This window comes from Panicum virgatum, chromosome 7N (assembly GCF_016808335.1).
Source record: "Panicum virgatum strain AP13 chromosome 7N, P.virgatum_v5, whole genome shotgun sequence".
NCBI classification, from domain to species: domain Eukaryota; kingdom Viridiplantae; phylum Streptophyta; class Magnoliopsida; order Poales; family Poaceae; genus Panicum; species Panicum virgatum.
Genome location: NC_053151.1, coordinates 22,094,172 through 22,109,404, shown reverse-complemented (window position 1 = coordinate 22,109,404; position 15,233 = coordinate 22,094,172). Strand labels below are relative to the sequence as shown.

Genomic DNA, 15,233 nt, shown 5'->3' with positions numbered 1-15,233 from the left:
ACAGTCGCGCCGCGCCCGCCGGTTACTGTGCCGCATTTATTGTTGCGTGCGCGCGTGGGAGACTCCGCGGTCGTGGGGCCCATCCGTCAGTGATAGCAAAATCTACCGCATTCAATGCGGTAGATTTGGGCCGTGTCTGCGGATGCGCCCGTCATGGTGAAGAAAAATGAGGAGAAAGGGGTGTTTTGGGTTCACCTGGCCATCTGCCTCCATCCTGCTTCGCCTTCTCCGCCTCCCCTGCATCCTGAGCCCGCAGCCAAGAGCGGAAGGAGGAAGAGAAAGGAGAGAGAGAAAGTGAGAAAGAGCACCTTAGCCATCCCATAGCCTTCGCTCCCACATTCCCCCTCGGATCGAAGACATGTCGGACATCCAGGAGCCTTTGCCGTGGGGGAAGTCCTCCGCCACCGTGGCGGTCCTGGAGCAATTGGTCGCCGACCGGCTGCTGCCGTGGATCACCGACTCGGGGGCGCCGGCATGGATTTCCCCGCGTCCGGACGAGACCAAGCCGAAGCCCCTGCAAGGCTACGTCGTGAGCTTCGTGCGCCTCCACGAGCGAGGCTTCGGCGTCCCCGTCAGCAGGTTCATGAGGGCTTTGTGCGAGTACTACGGAGTGGAGCTGCACAACTTCAGCCCCAACTCCATCTCGCAGGCGGCGGTCTTCGTCGCCGTCTGCGAGGGGTACCTTGGCATTGAAGCCCACTGGGACCTCTGGATCCATCTGTTCTGCGGCGAACTCTTCGTCGAGAACGCGCGGGGCCAACCGAGGCGGTTCGCGCGCGCCGGCGGCCTGACGCTCCACGTCCGCCACACCCGGAGGAACCTCTACATCTCGAGCAAGATGACGACGAACAACGCCGGGTGGAGTCAAGGGTGGTTCTACATTCGGAACTACAGGGGCACGCTCCCGGCGTTCACCAACAGGGTGCTCCGGGAGCGACCGGCGAAGTGGGATCAAGATGCGCCCCGAGCCGGGGTATATTTCTCTGGTAAATTTTGACTTTGAATCCAGCGTGCGTTGTGTAGCCCTCCTTTCCTGACTCCATCTCGGGCGTGCTTTACAGGGGTTGAGGAGCGGCATCTCGAAGCCTCTGGTCCCGGAACAGCGACTGAACAATCGCCTCCACGCGGAGAAGATGAAAAGGCGGAAGGACGCGGCGGAGGCGAAGGTCGAGAGGAAGAGGAAGAAGAAGGCGAGGCACGACAAGGCGTGCAAGCTCGCTCGCGCGGAGGGGAAGCCGCAGCCCACCACGCCCGAGTCCTCGGAGGAGGACGAGGAGGAGGCCTCGGATGCCGAGGACCACGCTCTGAGGGGCGACGGGGAAGGTGCGGGCGCGAGCCCCCCACCGTTCTACCTGTGGGACGAGGACGAGGGGGAGCCGGTGGTGCCGGAAGAGACAAGGGCCGTTGCCTCGGCTTACCCATCCCTCGAGAGGGCTGAGCAGGGGTCATCGGCTCCGGCAGCCGGTGAGGAGACGCCCGCGCCCGAGGTGCCGATCCGCGGCGATGAGGCTGCGGCGGGCGAGGAGTCGTCCGTGCTGGCAGCCCCGAGTCACCAGGCCGACACGAGGGGGGCGCCCTCGGGGCAGTCTTCGAGGGGCGGCACGGTGACTCGAGCCCAAAGAAGCGCCACGAGGAAGCGGAGCATGAGTGCTCGATCCGGGTAAGTAAACTTGGGTTTCGTTTTTGTTACGTGTTTGGTGGATTTCTCGAGCCTGTTGTCCTCAACTCGTGTTCCTTGGTTTCCAGCCCAAGGGCCGTCCCCAAGGATGCGGTGCAGCTCGCCCCGGCTAAGGCTCTCAAGACCGGGCCGCGCAGCACGCCGCACACTGCGCCTCCGCCCCTGCATGCTGTGGATCTCGAGGTGGCGGCCGCGAGGCTATGGGAGGCCATGGCTCGAGGGGCCCAGGCGGCGCAGCAAGCTCGGGCACAGGAGGAGGGTGACGCTGGCCAGAGCGGTGCCGAAGCGGCCGCTCAGGCTGCCGACGCCGAGGAGGCCGGCCAGGGCGGCGTGGACGGCACCGCCCGACCGGATACGTTAGGAGAAACTGGCGGGGGCGCGCAATAGCGCCCTGCCGACCGTGTAGAGGAGGAGACCCTCATCTTCGAGCCCTCAAGGGCCGAGGGCGAGGGCGTCGCAGAGGAGACGGCGCAGGAGGTGCCAGTTGCGGAAGGAGCCCACATCTCGGAGCCCACCGAGGCCCGGGACGAGGGACTCGTCGCTGTAGTGCCCGTGCCAACGGTGTAGGGGAGCGCGGCGGCGGTGGTGGAGCTGCCGGACAGCAGCGAGGAGTACGGGGACTCGATGGATATCGACCCCACTGCTGCGGCAAGCGCCGCCGCGCACATCGCCGAGTTCGTGTCGGCCAGCGCGGGCATGCTCGAGGCGGGGACGTCCGAGGGGGGCCATCTTGGGGCGATCGTCCCGTCCAGGGTTCCCTCGGAGTTCCTCCGCAAGGAGCAAGAGGAGGAGGAGGCCTGGAACAAGCAGATGAGCGTCGGTCGCGAGATCATGCAAGCCCTCGACCGCGCCTTCCAGCTCCACCAGAATGCGGATTACCAGGTCAGCCAGGTAAATATTTCCCCCTGAAAATTGCTCGGATTCGGTTTTAACTTTAACGTGCCTTGACCCACGCCCTCCCCTTTGCAGCAGCTGAGGAAAATCTCGTGCGAAAAGAGTGCCGAGATTACCCGGCTGTACTCCCAGATGAGCCAGCTCGGGCAGCACAGCACCGAGCTGGTACTCAAGAACATCGACGCCAACACAAAGTTGGCAGATCTGGGAGCGCGTCAGCAGGCGCTGGAGGAGGAGCTGGCGCGGGTTGCTGGTGAGTGGGACATCCAGAGGGCGGCAGCGGAGCAGAAGGCCTGGGAGGCCGAGGCGCAAGCTGCCGAGCTACAGCGCCTTCGGACGGTGCTCGAGGAAAGAGCTTGGGAGGCTGAGGCGCAGAGCGCCGAGCTGCAGCGTCTCAGCACCACGCTCGAGCAGCAGAAGGCCGAGCTCCTCCACAAGGAGGTAGCCGTGGTTGCGCTCACCGGGACCCTCCGGGAATAGGGCGAGGCCCTCGAGGAGAAGGAGGTGGCTCTCCAGAACATGGGGGCTACCCTTAAGGAGAAGGAAGCCTCCTTGTCCTCGCTCGAAGAGGCCGCTCGAGCCCAGAGGGAGGAGGCGCAGAGGAACATCACGGGTGAGTACCTTCGAGTTTTCGTCGATTTGTTTCTTTTCATAGCTAATGTTGATTTCCTTTGCTCAGAGCTGAGGCAGAAGGTGGCGGATGAGACCGCGGCGAAGGAAGCGGTCCACACCGCGCTCACGGTGGCACAGATGGAGTTTGCTGAGCTGGAGCAGACTGTCGTGAGCGTGTGTCGAGAGCTCGAGGGGGAGGGTGCCGTCTCGGGCAGTTCGGTGATCAGCCGCCTGCGCGCGCTCGGCGGCCGGGTTGCCGAACACGCTAAGAGCACCTTCCGCCTTGGTGTCCTGCGGGCTCTTGCCATGGCCTCGACGCATTACCTCATGGATCTCCAGAGGGTGTCGTCGGGGTACGTCATTCCCGATGATGCTGATGCGGACGCCGCGTCGGTCATCATGGATGAAGCCGACGCAGACGCGGAGGAGTTTGCCACCGTCCTAGCCGAGAAGCTCGAAGCAGACATCCCTCCCGTCGCCGAATTTGATGCCCCTGAGGGCCCGCAAGGGGGGATGGTAGCCTGTAGGAAAACTGGGCCTCGAAGCCCATGTAATAGATTAGTGAATATATCATAGTCGCGCTTTGTAATCGCATCCTATGAATATAAGAGATTTTATTTTCGTAATTTGAATGTGTGGCCCGTCGAGGCCTTGTGCGTTCGAGCCTATATTTCTTTACTTTATTTCCGTGTTCTTCGTATGCCACTTAGATAAACATCTGCGAGGAAGTTCGCGTTCATAAGCAACGTAGGCGTAGGGTGGTGAGGGGGGTGCCGTATCCCGGAGGCGTAGGCGGCCCCACGACTCGGCCAGCCCCGTACCGTAGTTGCTTACGCCTCGCGTCCATTTTTTCCAAGGATACGATAAGCTTAGGGTCGAAACAGAAATATTTCGAAAAACCTTTTTGGGACGTTCGGGGGTTCCCCCCGTATTAGCCCCCGAGGGAGGCTCGGCTTTGCCGAGGGTAAAGCCGAGCGTACCTCAATGTTAGCGCGCATCCTAGCCTTCGAGGGCCCGGATGGTTCCCAAAAATAAACAAGTAAAGCGTACTTCTTTACGATTTCGGGAAATTGAAAATGCGAGTACAAACGATGTACAAATAGCTTGAAATTTTAAGGATAGAAGCGACGTAGCTGTTGTATGTTCCAAGCGTTGGTGAGGACTTCGCCTTTTTCGTTCGCCAGCTTGTACGTGCTGGGTTTGAGCACCTTGGCGATTATGTACGGCCCTTCCCATGGAGGTGAGAGCTTGTGGCGGCCCCTGTTGTCCTGTCGAAGCCTCAAAACCAAGTCCCCTTCGTTGAGGTCTCGGCGCCGGACCCTCTGCGCTTGATACCTTCGCAAGGACTGCTGGTAGCGCGCAGAGTGGAGGAGTGCCACGTCTCGAGCCTCATCCACTTGGTCCAGCGAGTCTTCGCGAGCTCGTTGGTTTTGTTGCTCTTGGTATGCCTCGAGCCTTGGCGACCCGTACTCCAAGTCAGTGGGGAGAATGGCCTCGGCGCCATAGACGAGGAAGAACGGGGAAAAACCCGTGGCTCTGCTTGGGGTCATCCTCAGGCTCCAAATGACCGAGGGTAGCTCCGTGAGCCATCTTCGGCCAAACTTGTTCAGCTTGTTGAAGATTCTTGGCTTCAGTCCTTGGAGGATCATGCCGTTGGCACGTTCCACTTGCCCGTTCGTCTGTGGGTGTGCCACAGCCGACCAGTCCACACGTATGTGGAAACTGTCACAGAACGCCAAGAACTTCTTGCCTGTGAACTGGGTGCCGTTGTCGGTGATGATCGAGTTCGAGACCCCGAACCTGAAGATGATGTCGGTGAAGAATAGAACTGCTTGCTCGGATTTGATCTTGCCGATGGGTCGAGCCTCGATCCACTTGGAGAATTTGTCGACCGCCACCAGCAAGTGGGTGAAGCCCCCGGGCACCTTCTTCAGCGGACCAATGAGGTCCAGTCCCCACATGGCAAACGGCCACGTGATGGGGATGGACTGCAGGGCATGGGCCGGGAGGTGTGTTTTTCGAGCGTAGAACTGGCAACCCTCGCAAGTCCGCACGACGTCGGTGGCGTCGGTGACCGCGGTGGGCCAGTAAAAACCTTGCCGAAACGCGTTACCCACGAGGGTGCGTGGCGCAACGTGATTGCCACATATGCCAGCGTGGATGTTGCGGATCAGCTCCTTGCCCTCGGGGACGGGGATGCATCGCTGCATGACGCCCGAGGGACTGCGCTTGTATAGCACGTCGTCGATTAGAATGAAGGACTTGGCCTGCCTAGCGAGGCACCGCGCCTGAGCGCGGTTCGAGGGCAGGCCCCTCGAATCATCCAGTCAAGGTACTGGACGCGCCAATCTCGCGAAGTGGGGGCCTCCTCGACTTCCATTGCTTCGGACTCGTCCGCGGAGGTGGTCTCGAAGTCAATGTTCATGGGCTCGACCCCGTCCGCCGGAGGGTTCCCGCCGGGGGACCCGGTGGACGAGGGGCCTGGCTCCGCCGGATCCTTGAATTCGGCGGAGGGCTTGGTGATGTTGCGGCCGAAGATGTTCAGGGGGACAGTGGTCCGCCCCGAGGCAATCTTGGCCAGTTCGTCGGCATCCTCGTTGTACTTGCGCGGGACATGATTGAGCTCAAGGCCGTCGAATTTGTCTTCGAGGTGGCGCACTGCATTGTAGTACGCCTCCATCTTCGGGTCATGACAGCTAGACTCCTTCATGACTTGATCGACGACGAGTTGAGAGTCCCCGTGTACGTCGATGCGCTTGACGCCGAGTTCGATGGCGATGCGGAGGCCACCGATGAGGGCCTCGTACTCCGCCATGTTGTTCGAAGCAGGGAAATGCAAGCGTATCACGTACCGCATGTGTTCTCTGAGGGGTGAGATGAAGAGGAGGCTGGCTCCGGCGCCAGTTTTCATCACCGACCCGTCGAAGTACATAGTCCAGCATTCGCCCTGGATTTGCGATGGGGGTAGCTGAGTGTCCGTCCACTCAGCCACAAAGTCAGCCAAGATTTGGGACTTGATCGCCTTGCGGGGGGCGTAGGTGAGTGTCTCTCCCTTCAGCTCCACAGACCATTTGGCAATTCTACCCTCGGCTTCCCGGTTGCGGGCTATCTCTCCCAAAGGGAAAGACAAGACCACAGTGACGGGGTGGGCCTCGAAGTAGTGGCGGAGCTTGCGCCGAGCCAAAACCACTACGTAGAGCAGCTTCTGAATCTGCGGATAGCGTGTCTTAGTTTCAGATAGCACCTCGCTGATGTAGTACACCGGCCGTTGGACGGGCAGAGCATGGCCCTCCTCTTGTCTTTCGACCACGATCACCGCGCTGACCACTTGGGTCATTGCAGCTACGTACAGATAGAGGGGCTCGTCGTCCGTGGGTGGCGTGAGAACGGGAGCGCGAGTGAGCGACGCCTTCAGCCTTTCGAGGGCTTCTTGGGCTTTGGGGGTCCACGTGAAGTATTCGGTTTTGCTCAAGAGTCGATACAGGGGTAAGCCTTTCTCGCCGAGACGCGAGATGAACCGGCTAAGGGACGCTAGGCATCCCATGATCCTCTGTACCCCCTTTAGGTCTCGGATCGGTCCCATCCGAGTGATGGCCGAGACTTTTTCAGGGTTGGGTTCGATGCCCCGCTGGGAGACAATGAAGCCCAAGAGCATGCCTCGAGGCACCCCGAACACGCACTTCTCGGGGTTGAGTTTTACCCCTTTGGCCCGTAGGCAATCGAATGCGATCCTGAGATCGGCAACCAGGTCATCCGCCTTCCTGGATTTTACAACGATATCATCGACATATGCCTCCACGCTCCGCCCGAGATGGTCTCCGAAAACGTGGAGCATACACCGTTGATAGGTAGCTCCAGCGTTTCTGAGGCCAAAGGGCATCGTAACGTAGCAGTACATGCCAAAAGGTGTGATAAAAGAAGTCGCGAGCTGGTCAGACTCTTTCATCTTGATTTGGTGGTAACCGGAGTAAGCATCAAGAAAGGATAGAAGCTCACACCCAGCAGTAGAATCTACAATCTGATCAATTCGTGGCAAAGGAAAGGGAACCTTCGGACATGTCTTATTTAAACTAGTGTAATCTACACACATCCTCCAGTTTCCACTCTTTTTCTTCACTAATACTGGATTAGCTAGCCACTCGGGATGGAATACCTCTTTGATGAAGCCGGCCGCCAGAAGTTTCTGCAACTCCTCGCCAATCGCCCGGCGTTTGAGCTCGTCGAAGCATCGTAGGCGCTGCTTCACCGACTTGGAGTTGGGTCGGACATCAAGGGAGTGCTCGGCGAACCCCCTCGGTATGCCAGGCATGTCCGAAGGGCTCCACGCAAAGATGTTTGCGTTGGCGCGGAGGAAATCGACGAGCACCACTTCCTATTTGCCGTCGAGGGTGGCGCTGATCTGCAACGCCTTGTCGTCGGAGTGGCTCGGATCGAGGGGCACCTTCTTGATACCCTCGGCGGGTTCAAAGCTCCCGGCGTGTCGGTGCGTGGAATCCAAGGCCTCGCTTGCCATTTTGTTGAGGGTGGCTGCGAGGGCCTCGTCCTCCGCTAGAGCTTCCGCGCGCTCAACGCACTCAACGTCGCACTCGTAGGCGTGCTCGAATGAAGAGCCGATGGTGATGATGCCCTTTGGACCCGGCATCTTGAGCTTGAGGTAGGTGTAGTTGGGGACGGCCATGAACTTGGCGTAGCAAGGACGACCAAGGATGGCATGGTAGGATCCTCGAAACCCCACCACCTCAAAAGTGAGTACCTCCTTGCAGAAGTTAGATGCCGTGCCGAAGCAGACGGGCAGATCGATCTGGCCGAGGGGTTGGACTCGCTTTCCTGGCGTGACGCCGTGGAAAGGCGACTTGCTGGGGCGAAGCTTGTCCAGTCCGATCCCCATGAGTTCCAGGGTGTGGACGTACATGATGTTGAGGCTGCTGCCTCCTTCCATGAGCACCTTGGAGAAGCGGGTGTTGCCGATGATGGGGTCGACAATGAGCGGATACCGTCCCGGATGTGGGACGTAATCGGGGTGGTCCTCGCGGCCAAAGGTAATGGTATCCTTCGACCAATTGAGGTAGGATGGCGTGTCCTTGATGACGGAGAAAGCTTCCCGGCGCTCACGCTTGCGCTGCCGAGAAGTCATGTTCGTCGTTGCTCCTCCAAAGATGAAGAAGGCGTTCTCAACTGGGGGGGAACTCGTCATCTCCATCTTTGTCGCCAGCATCCTTCTTTTTGTCTTCGTCGCGGTGCGCGACGCAGTTGTAGTATTTCTTGAGCATCTCACACCGCTCGAGGGTATGATTGACCGGGCCCTTGTGGTAAGGGCACGGCTTCTTAAGCATGTCGTCGAACTGGCCACCACCACCTCGAGGGGGGCCTCGTGGTCCTTTGCGGTCTGGGGCGGCAGCGAAGGTCTCCTCGGAGTCCTCTGCCTGCCCCGACCCACGCTGGTTCGGTGGGACCGGCTTCTTTCCCTTCCTCCCCCGCTTCAGTTTTTTGGCGGGAGCGTTGGGCTTGACGTTGCTGCCCTCCGCGGGCGCATCGTCCTTGCGCTTGCTCGATTTGTCGTCAAAGATGGCACCAACGGCCTCCTCGCCGGCGGCGTAGTTGGTGGCAGCGTCGAACAACTCATTGGTGTTGACGGGTCGGCTTCTCGCGAGCTCATGCACCAGGTTCCTGCAGGTCGTACCCTCGAGGAAAGCGTTGATGACCTCGACGTGGGTGACGCTGAGGAGCTCGGTGCATTGCTTGGAGAAGCGTCGCACGTAGTCACGCAGGGACTCGCGGGGCTTCTGGCGACACCCTTTGAGGTCCCAGGAGTTCCCAGGGCGCACGTACGTGCCCTGGAAATTGCCCACGAAGATATGGACCAAGTCGGCCCAGTTGTGGATCTGATCCGCAGGCAGGTGCTCGAGCCACATTCGTGTCGCGTCAGCAAGATGAAGAGGAAGGTTGCGGATGATGACCGCATCCTCCGTCACGCCGCCTAGCTGGCAGGCTAGGCGGTAGTCATTGAGCCAGATTGCAGGATCAGTCTCACCCGAGTATTTGACGAGGGTGTTGGGTTGTCGAAAGCGCGGGGGAAAGGATGCAGTTCGAATCTCCCGGCTGAACACCCGGGTGCCCGGAGGCTCCGGTGACTCACCCCTGTCGTGCTCGGGGTCGAAGCGTCCACCCCGTCGAGGGATGTACCTCCTGCCGTCGATGACGTTGCGGGCGTCGCCGTCACCAGCGTGCCCGCGAGTGTCACGGATTCGCTCCCTCACGGAAACTCTCCCGATGCGCTCGTGCACCGAGGGTGCCTTCGCACCGGGCGCTACGGCTGCCTTGCCTTTCCCTGCTGGGGGTGTGTGCACAGAAACCTCGCGGTCCTGATGCGCAGTCCCATCAGGCTGCTTCGGGGCTTTCGAGCGTATACGAGACGCAGAACTCTCGGCCTGCTGCATGGCAGCTTGCTCTATGAGCTCCTATGCCTCGCGGCGCAGGTTGCGGCCCGAAGGCGTCGATGGCTCGGGTATGGCTTGAAGTAGGTAGGCCGCAGCGACGAGCTTTTCGCCGGCCGTCTTCAGTTCCGGAGATTTGTCAACGTTGTCGTCGGCCAGGATGCGCTCCCGGGCAACACGTCCCGCCGCCAGGGCGTGTGCACCATGCGCGGTACGCTGCTGCTCGAGTGCGGCACGCAGCTCCTGGGTTTGTTGACGCTGCTCGTCGAGCTTGGCTTAAAGCTCATTGAGCTGTGCCAGCTGAGCTTGTCGCGCCGCCGAGCTTGACGAAGAAGGGGCTGCAAGCGGCACCACCGGTGGGTTTGCCTGCGCGTCCGCCCCGCCGTCCCCGTCGTTGCTCGGGGCGTTGTCATTTTGCTCGTCCGCGAGGTCCGCCATGAAGCACTCTCGGGAAGGATCAAAATCCCCCTCGCTGGAGTCTTCGGAGCAGGTGAGGCAGTAAGCCGTCGCCAGCTGGAACGTGCGGAGAGCATCGGGGTCGCGGACCCCGGAGTAGTCCTCGGCCTTCTCGGTCGTGAAGTTATTCATGAAGAAGTCGACGTCGTCAGCGATCGAGCTCGCCGTCTCGGGGTAGGATTCGTCAGGAGACGACGCGATGAGGCTGCGGATCGACAGAAGATGATGACCCGGCAGATCCTCATGCTCGATGAAGTTAGCGCTGGTTGATGAGGCGTGGGTGGCAGCATTGCGCATCCCAAAGGGGAAGGGCGACGCCGAAGTCAAGCCCCCCCTGGGAGGCACTAGTGCTGCAGCAGGTGACGATGTCGGTGCAGATGAAGCCGAGGCACGTGATGACGAGGCGGTGGCCTCGCTAGTCATGATGCTGAGTAGTGACATGCCAGCCTCGATCCACATGGGGGAGTTGCGGCGTGCCACGCGACGCCGCTCCGCCCGTGCCTGTCGCGAACGTTGGCCCGAGCGCCTGTTGTGCCGGGCTGGTGGAGTCGGGGTGGCGGGGTTGCGTCCGGGCGAGAGGAGCTGCATGAGGTAACCGTTGCCGGTTGCTCTAAACTCGAGACTCCCGAACGAGATCACGCGTCCTGCTAAAAGCGGATCCGAAACACCCATGGGGTATGGGTTGGATCTGCCCGCCATCCCTGGAGATCAAATGGGAAAAAGAGAGAAAATGTCACGCAGCGCTCCCCTACCTGGCGCGCCAACTGTCGGCGACCCGACCCGGGGGTCCGGATCCCAACAAGTAAATGCTGCGTGTTTCCTCGTCCCAGATGATGATGCAAGAGGCAACACAGTAACGCACGGTTTATCCTGATTCCGGCCGCGGTGCCGTACGTCCAGCAAAGGGGGTGTGCGAGGGCACTGTATTATCTTGCACCCGGAGTGCTCGTAGCAGGGATACAAGCGAGGCGAGAGAGGGAGGAAAGCTCCCAAGTCTCTGCTAGAAGTGGAGTCGGTTGAGATGAGTGCTCAGTAGTCCCTGAACGTCCTCTTAGAAGAGAGAAGCCAGAGATCGAGAGACGAACCAGGGACCGGAGACCCGCCTAAAGGGAGTCCGCCTCCTCCTTTTATAGTCACAAGGAGGGGCGGCATACATGAGTGGTAGGGGCATGGAAGTCGTCGTTTTCCCCTGAATCGCAGGGGTACAGTGGTCGGACACTGTAGGAAGTACACTGTGGGAAGGCGGCGTGCGTCGCAGTCATCCTGGATATCGTCCTTGGTCTAGCGGTAGTGGTAGCGCGCGACGGCCCCGGACCCCTTGGTCGGAGTGCGGGCGTGCACACTAGAGGGTCCGGGGGACACGTGGAGGTCCCGGACCCCTAAAGGGGGAAGGTCCAGGACTCTGTCCATTTTGTGATGAGCGCCCCTCCCGGAAGGACACGTGACATCGCCGGACCCCTTCCCTAGTGGGAGGTGAATCCGGATGGTCGGTGTCGGCGGAACAGTAACGGGAGCAGTGCCGAGCCTATCTTGTGGATGGGACCCCGGTCAAATCTACTGTGGGAGTGGCGGCCTGACGCCGCCTGTCCTTTGAGCCGTGGCGGAGTGGCTGACTTTTAATGCCTTCGTACGGTGAGCGGTTGGGCGGCAGGGCTTGTTTGTCACTGGTGCCGAGGGGTGGCCTCGAGCGAGGTGGAGATGAGTCACCTGCTCGAGGGTAGATCCGCTGCCATCGAGCGAGGCGGATATTGCCCAGCGGGCCCGAGAGGGACCCTCGACGAGGCGGAGATCGTTCCGCGGGTTCCAGGGGGGTGTGAATGGGCCGCACGCTGGGCTTCTTTCTTCTTCCGAATGGGAAGCAGGCCGTGGGCCTTTGTGGGCCCAGTTGCTCCAACAGGTGTTTGCGTTTTTAAAGCGGTCTTAGTACCCCGATTAGGGTGTCCCTAATCGTGGTACCTGACATATACATATTGAGATTAAACATGCATGCATCTTGTATAACAAGTATATAATACCTCGTTCCAATAAGAAGAGTATTATCGAGTAAATAGGTATTCTATGAAAATATAATTTACGGTGAATCTAATAATACTTATTTGGCTTTAAAATATTACTCTATCCATTCCAAATTATAGTTCATTTGACCTTTTTGACCTTAAGTTTGAACACTCATCTTATTCAAAAAAATTTGCAAAATATCATATTTTTTGTTGTGACTTGCTTTATCAATAAAAAATATTCAGAAATGCCCTAAATTTCTCTATATTTGCATAAATTTTTTGAAGAAGAGGAGCGGTCAAACTTGGAATTAAAAAGTCAAATGACCTATAATTTGGAACCAAGGGATAATTTTTAATTAACTTGGTCAAACATAAACAATTTGGTTAGTACAACTGTAGAATAACACTCTTTCTCAGGGTGGTGATTGTAAGAAAAAACAAATTAAAATAGAGTAAATTGCAATCACCATACAACAACTTGTCAGGTGGGTGCAAATTAGTACAACGACTTGTAAATTGCTCAATTTGGTACAATAACTTGATCGGTGGTTGCAAATTAGTACAATAACTTATAAATTACTCAATTTGGTGCAATAATTTGACCACTGGATGTAGATTAGTACAATAACTTGTAAATTCATCAATTTGGTACAATAACTTGACCGGTGGATGCAGGTTAGTCTAACAACTTATAAAATATTTAATATGGTGCAATATTGAAAATTTGGTGCACTTACGCGGTCCAAATATTGTAACGACAACGTATTAAGCAAAACAGATAGACATGTGAATTTTTTCCAATCAATTATTCTTATTTTTTATCAATAAAATTGTTGTTCATGACCGAACTATTTCTTCATTTTGTACATTACTTATATGTTCATTAACTAAAACTAAATATCTTTTTTTGAACTAAGCCATTGGCATTAGTCCGAAATATGGAACAGGGAACGTAAACTGTTTTCTATGCTTTTGCTTATGTATCAGCATAAAAAAATAGTATCGCTGAACTTACTGATATTGAATATGGAATTAAATAAATCTAATTGAAACTGAATCATAGTATAAAAATAATTAATATGATGATATGATATTAATTTTATGAACATTGCTTGTTCTAATCTTAGCCAAATACATTTCCATTGCGACACATATATCGATTGTCAAATAATGCTAAATAATTTTTTCTTACATGAATATATATCTGACCAAGCATTAGCAAATATTTTGCTTGTTTTAACATTTGAAGTGCAGATGCACCAATTTATCAAGTTATTGCACTAAATTGATCATTTTACAAGTTGTTGTACCAATCCGTCGAGCATTTTACAAATTTTTTGACCAATCTGCACGCACCTGACAAATTATCATATTGTGGATGCAATTTACTCAATAAAATACAAGGAATAATAGACGTACCTTTTGTGCGAGTTACAGCTGCATGCAAAACGTTTCGTCCGTCTGGCCCGGTGCAGGATAGATTGCCGTTGGTTTTGTGGATTAGATGCGCTGCAATGTCCTCCTTGTGTAATAAAATGGCCAGGTACAATGGTGAAGTAGTGTTACCCTCGTCAGCCTGACCTGGAACGGAGGCCAGCTCTGGATCGACGGACATGAGCTTGTCGACGGAGGCCTTACTGCCGGCGCGCACCGCCTGGTGCAGGGCAGTCTCCCCAAACTTGTTCCGCGTCCTGAGGAACTTGGTCACCATCATCTCGTCGCCGGCTGCCTCGGCCACGGCGAGCGCAATGATGCAGGAGATCATGTCGTCGTTCCCAGCGCCGGCGGCGCAGTGCAAGGGCGTGTTGCCCTTGTTGTTGCGCGCCACCAGGAGACCGCTTTTGCCATGGTAGACCATCTTGGCGCAGTCGAGGAAGTTGTCACCGTCGCCGCAGGCTGCAACGACGTGGAGCAGGGAGTCCCCCTCGTTGCGGGTCACCCCATCAAGGAGATGCAACAGTGAAGCTGCTGATTGAGAGGAGGAGGAGGAGGACGAGGACGAGGAAGCACTAGTAGAGGGGCGACCTTTTGTCCCGGTTGAACTTTGGAGCCGGGACAAAAAGTTTGGGGCGACGTGGCCTAAAAGCCCCCCCTGGCCAGGCCTTTAGTCCCAGGTGGTTTTACCACCCGCGACTAAATGGGGTGCTTTAGTCCAGGGTGGTAAAACCACCCTGGACTAAATGCCGGCGCTCTATAAATCGCGCAACTCCTTCCTTCTCCCCTGCCCGAGCCGTTTCTTCACCGAGAGCTCAAGCTCCTCCCATGGCGCCTCAAGCCTAGGGAGGTGCTGCCAAAAATTTTCTTCATCAATTTGTGGAGATTTCTCACCTCCAAAGTGTTGCTAAGGTTTGATTCTTCATCCGCCCTTCATTTGTTGTGATTAAATTTCATTTTATGATTTAGAGATGGAGAAAATAGAAATTTTAATTTCTAGGTAGGAGGAGCTAAGAGATGAGGTTTTTTTATACTTTAGATTTAGTAACAAGTAGTTATTTAGCTACTAGCATTGTATCTTCTTTCATTCATTTTTATTAAGCATTTTTTTATATAAAGAAAATTGAATTTTTCTTTTAGGTAGAATGAGACATAGAATAAATTTAACATTTAGCTAGCTTTATTTGTAGTGAGTTTATAGAAAATATTGTCAGTAAGAAAATAAGATAAGAAAATAATATACATAAAGAAAATGGATTAGTACCATGCAAATAATGGTAATTTAATTTCTCTTTCATATATCGGTATTATGATTTAGATAAAATAACAAAGTTCTTTTGAGATTGAAAAAAAATAGACTACGTACATGCATTGTTTTTTCTTTATTTATTTTTATTAACCATTATTTTGTGCTAGGGTTTAGGGATAGTGGATTGTTTTTTCGTAATATACTAATATGTTATGCTAAAATTAAAAAATTAAGTGTTCTAGAATCAACATGGATACAGCCGCTGGAGGGAGTGGTGATGATGGTAGGGGTAATCGTCGTTTCTCTGCTGGCAAGGAGAAAACCCAAGTGAACCCTCAACCGAAGCCAAGGAAAAAAAGGGGCGTTGGAGAGAGCAATGATTCGATATTTGCAAGGGAAGCATGAAGATGCTGTTGCGGCGGGCGAAGAACCTCCGTTTGGTGGTCTTTATGGTCCACCGCCAGTTCCGGGTCAAA

General features: G+C 55.7%; 1 protein-coding gene across 1 annotated transcript; it reads right to left on the bottom strand.

Moving 5' to 3' along the window:
• Nucleotides 1-13,363: 13,363 nt before the first annotated feature.
• LOC120681024 lies at nt 13,364-13,932 on the bottom strand. The gene is made up of 2 exons (XM_039962581.1): nt 13,622-13,932; nt 13,364-13,430 (listed from the first exon to the last, which is right to left on the bottom strand). Exons 1-2 carry the CDS (start codon nt 13,930-13,932, stop codon nt 13,364-13,366), a joined length of 378 nt encoding a protein of 125 aa, XP_039818515.1.
• Nucleotides 13,933-15,233: the final 1,301 nt, after the last annotated feature.

Excerpts from the sequence above, each read along its gene's own strand:
- LOC120681024 (XM_039962581.1), bottom strand. The coding sequence starts at position 13,932 with ATGGTCTACCATGGCAAAAGCGGTCTCCTGGTGGCGCGCAACAACAAG. Across the intron at positions 13,431-13,621 it reads GGTAACACTACTTCACCATT|GTGCGTGCAGATTGGTCAAA; the intron begins GTACCTGGCCAT and ends ATAATTTGTCAG.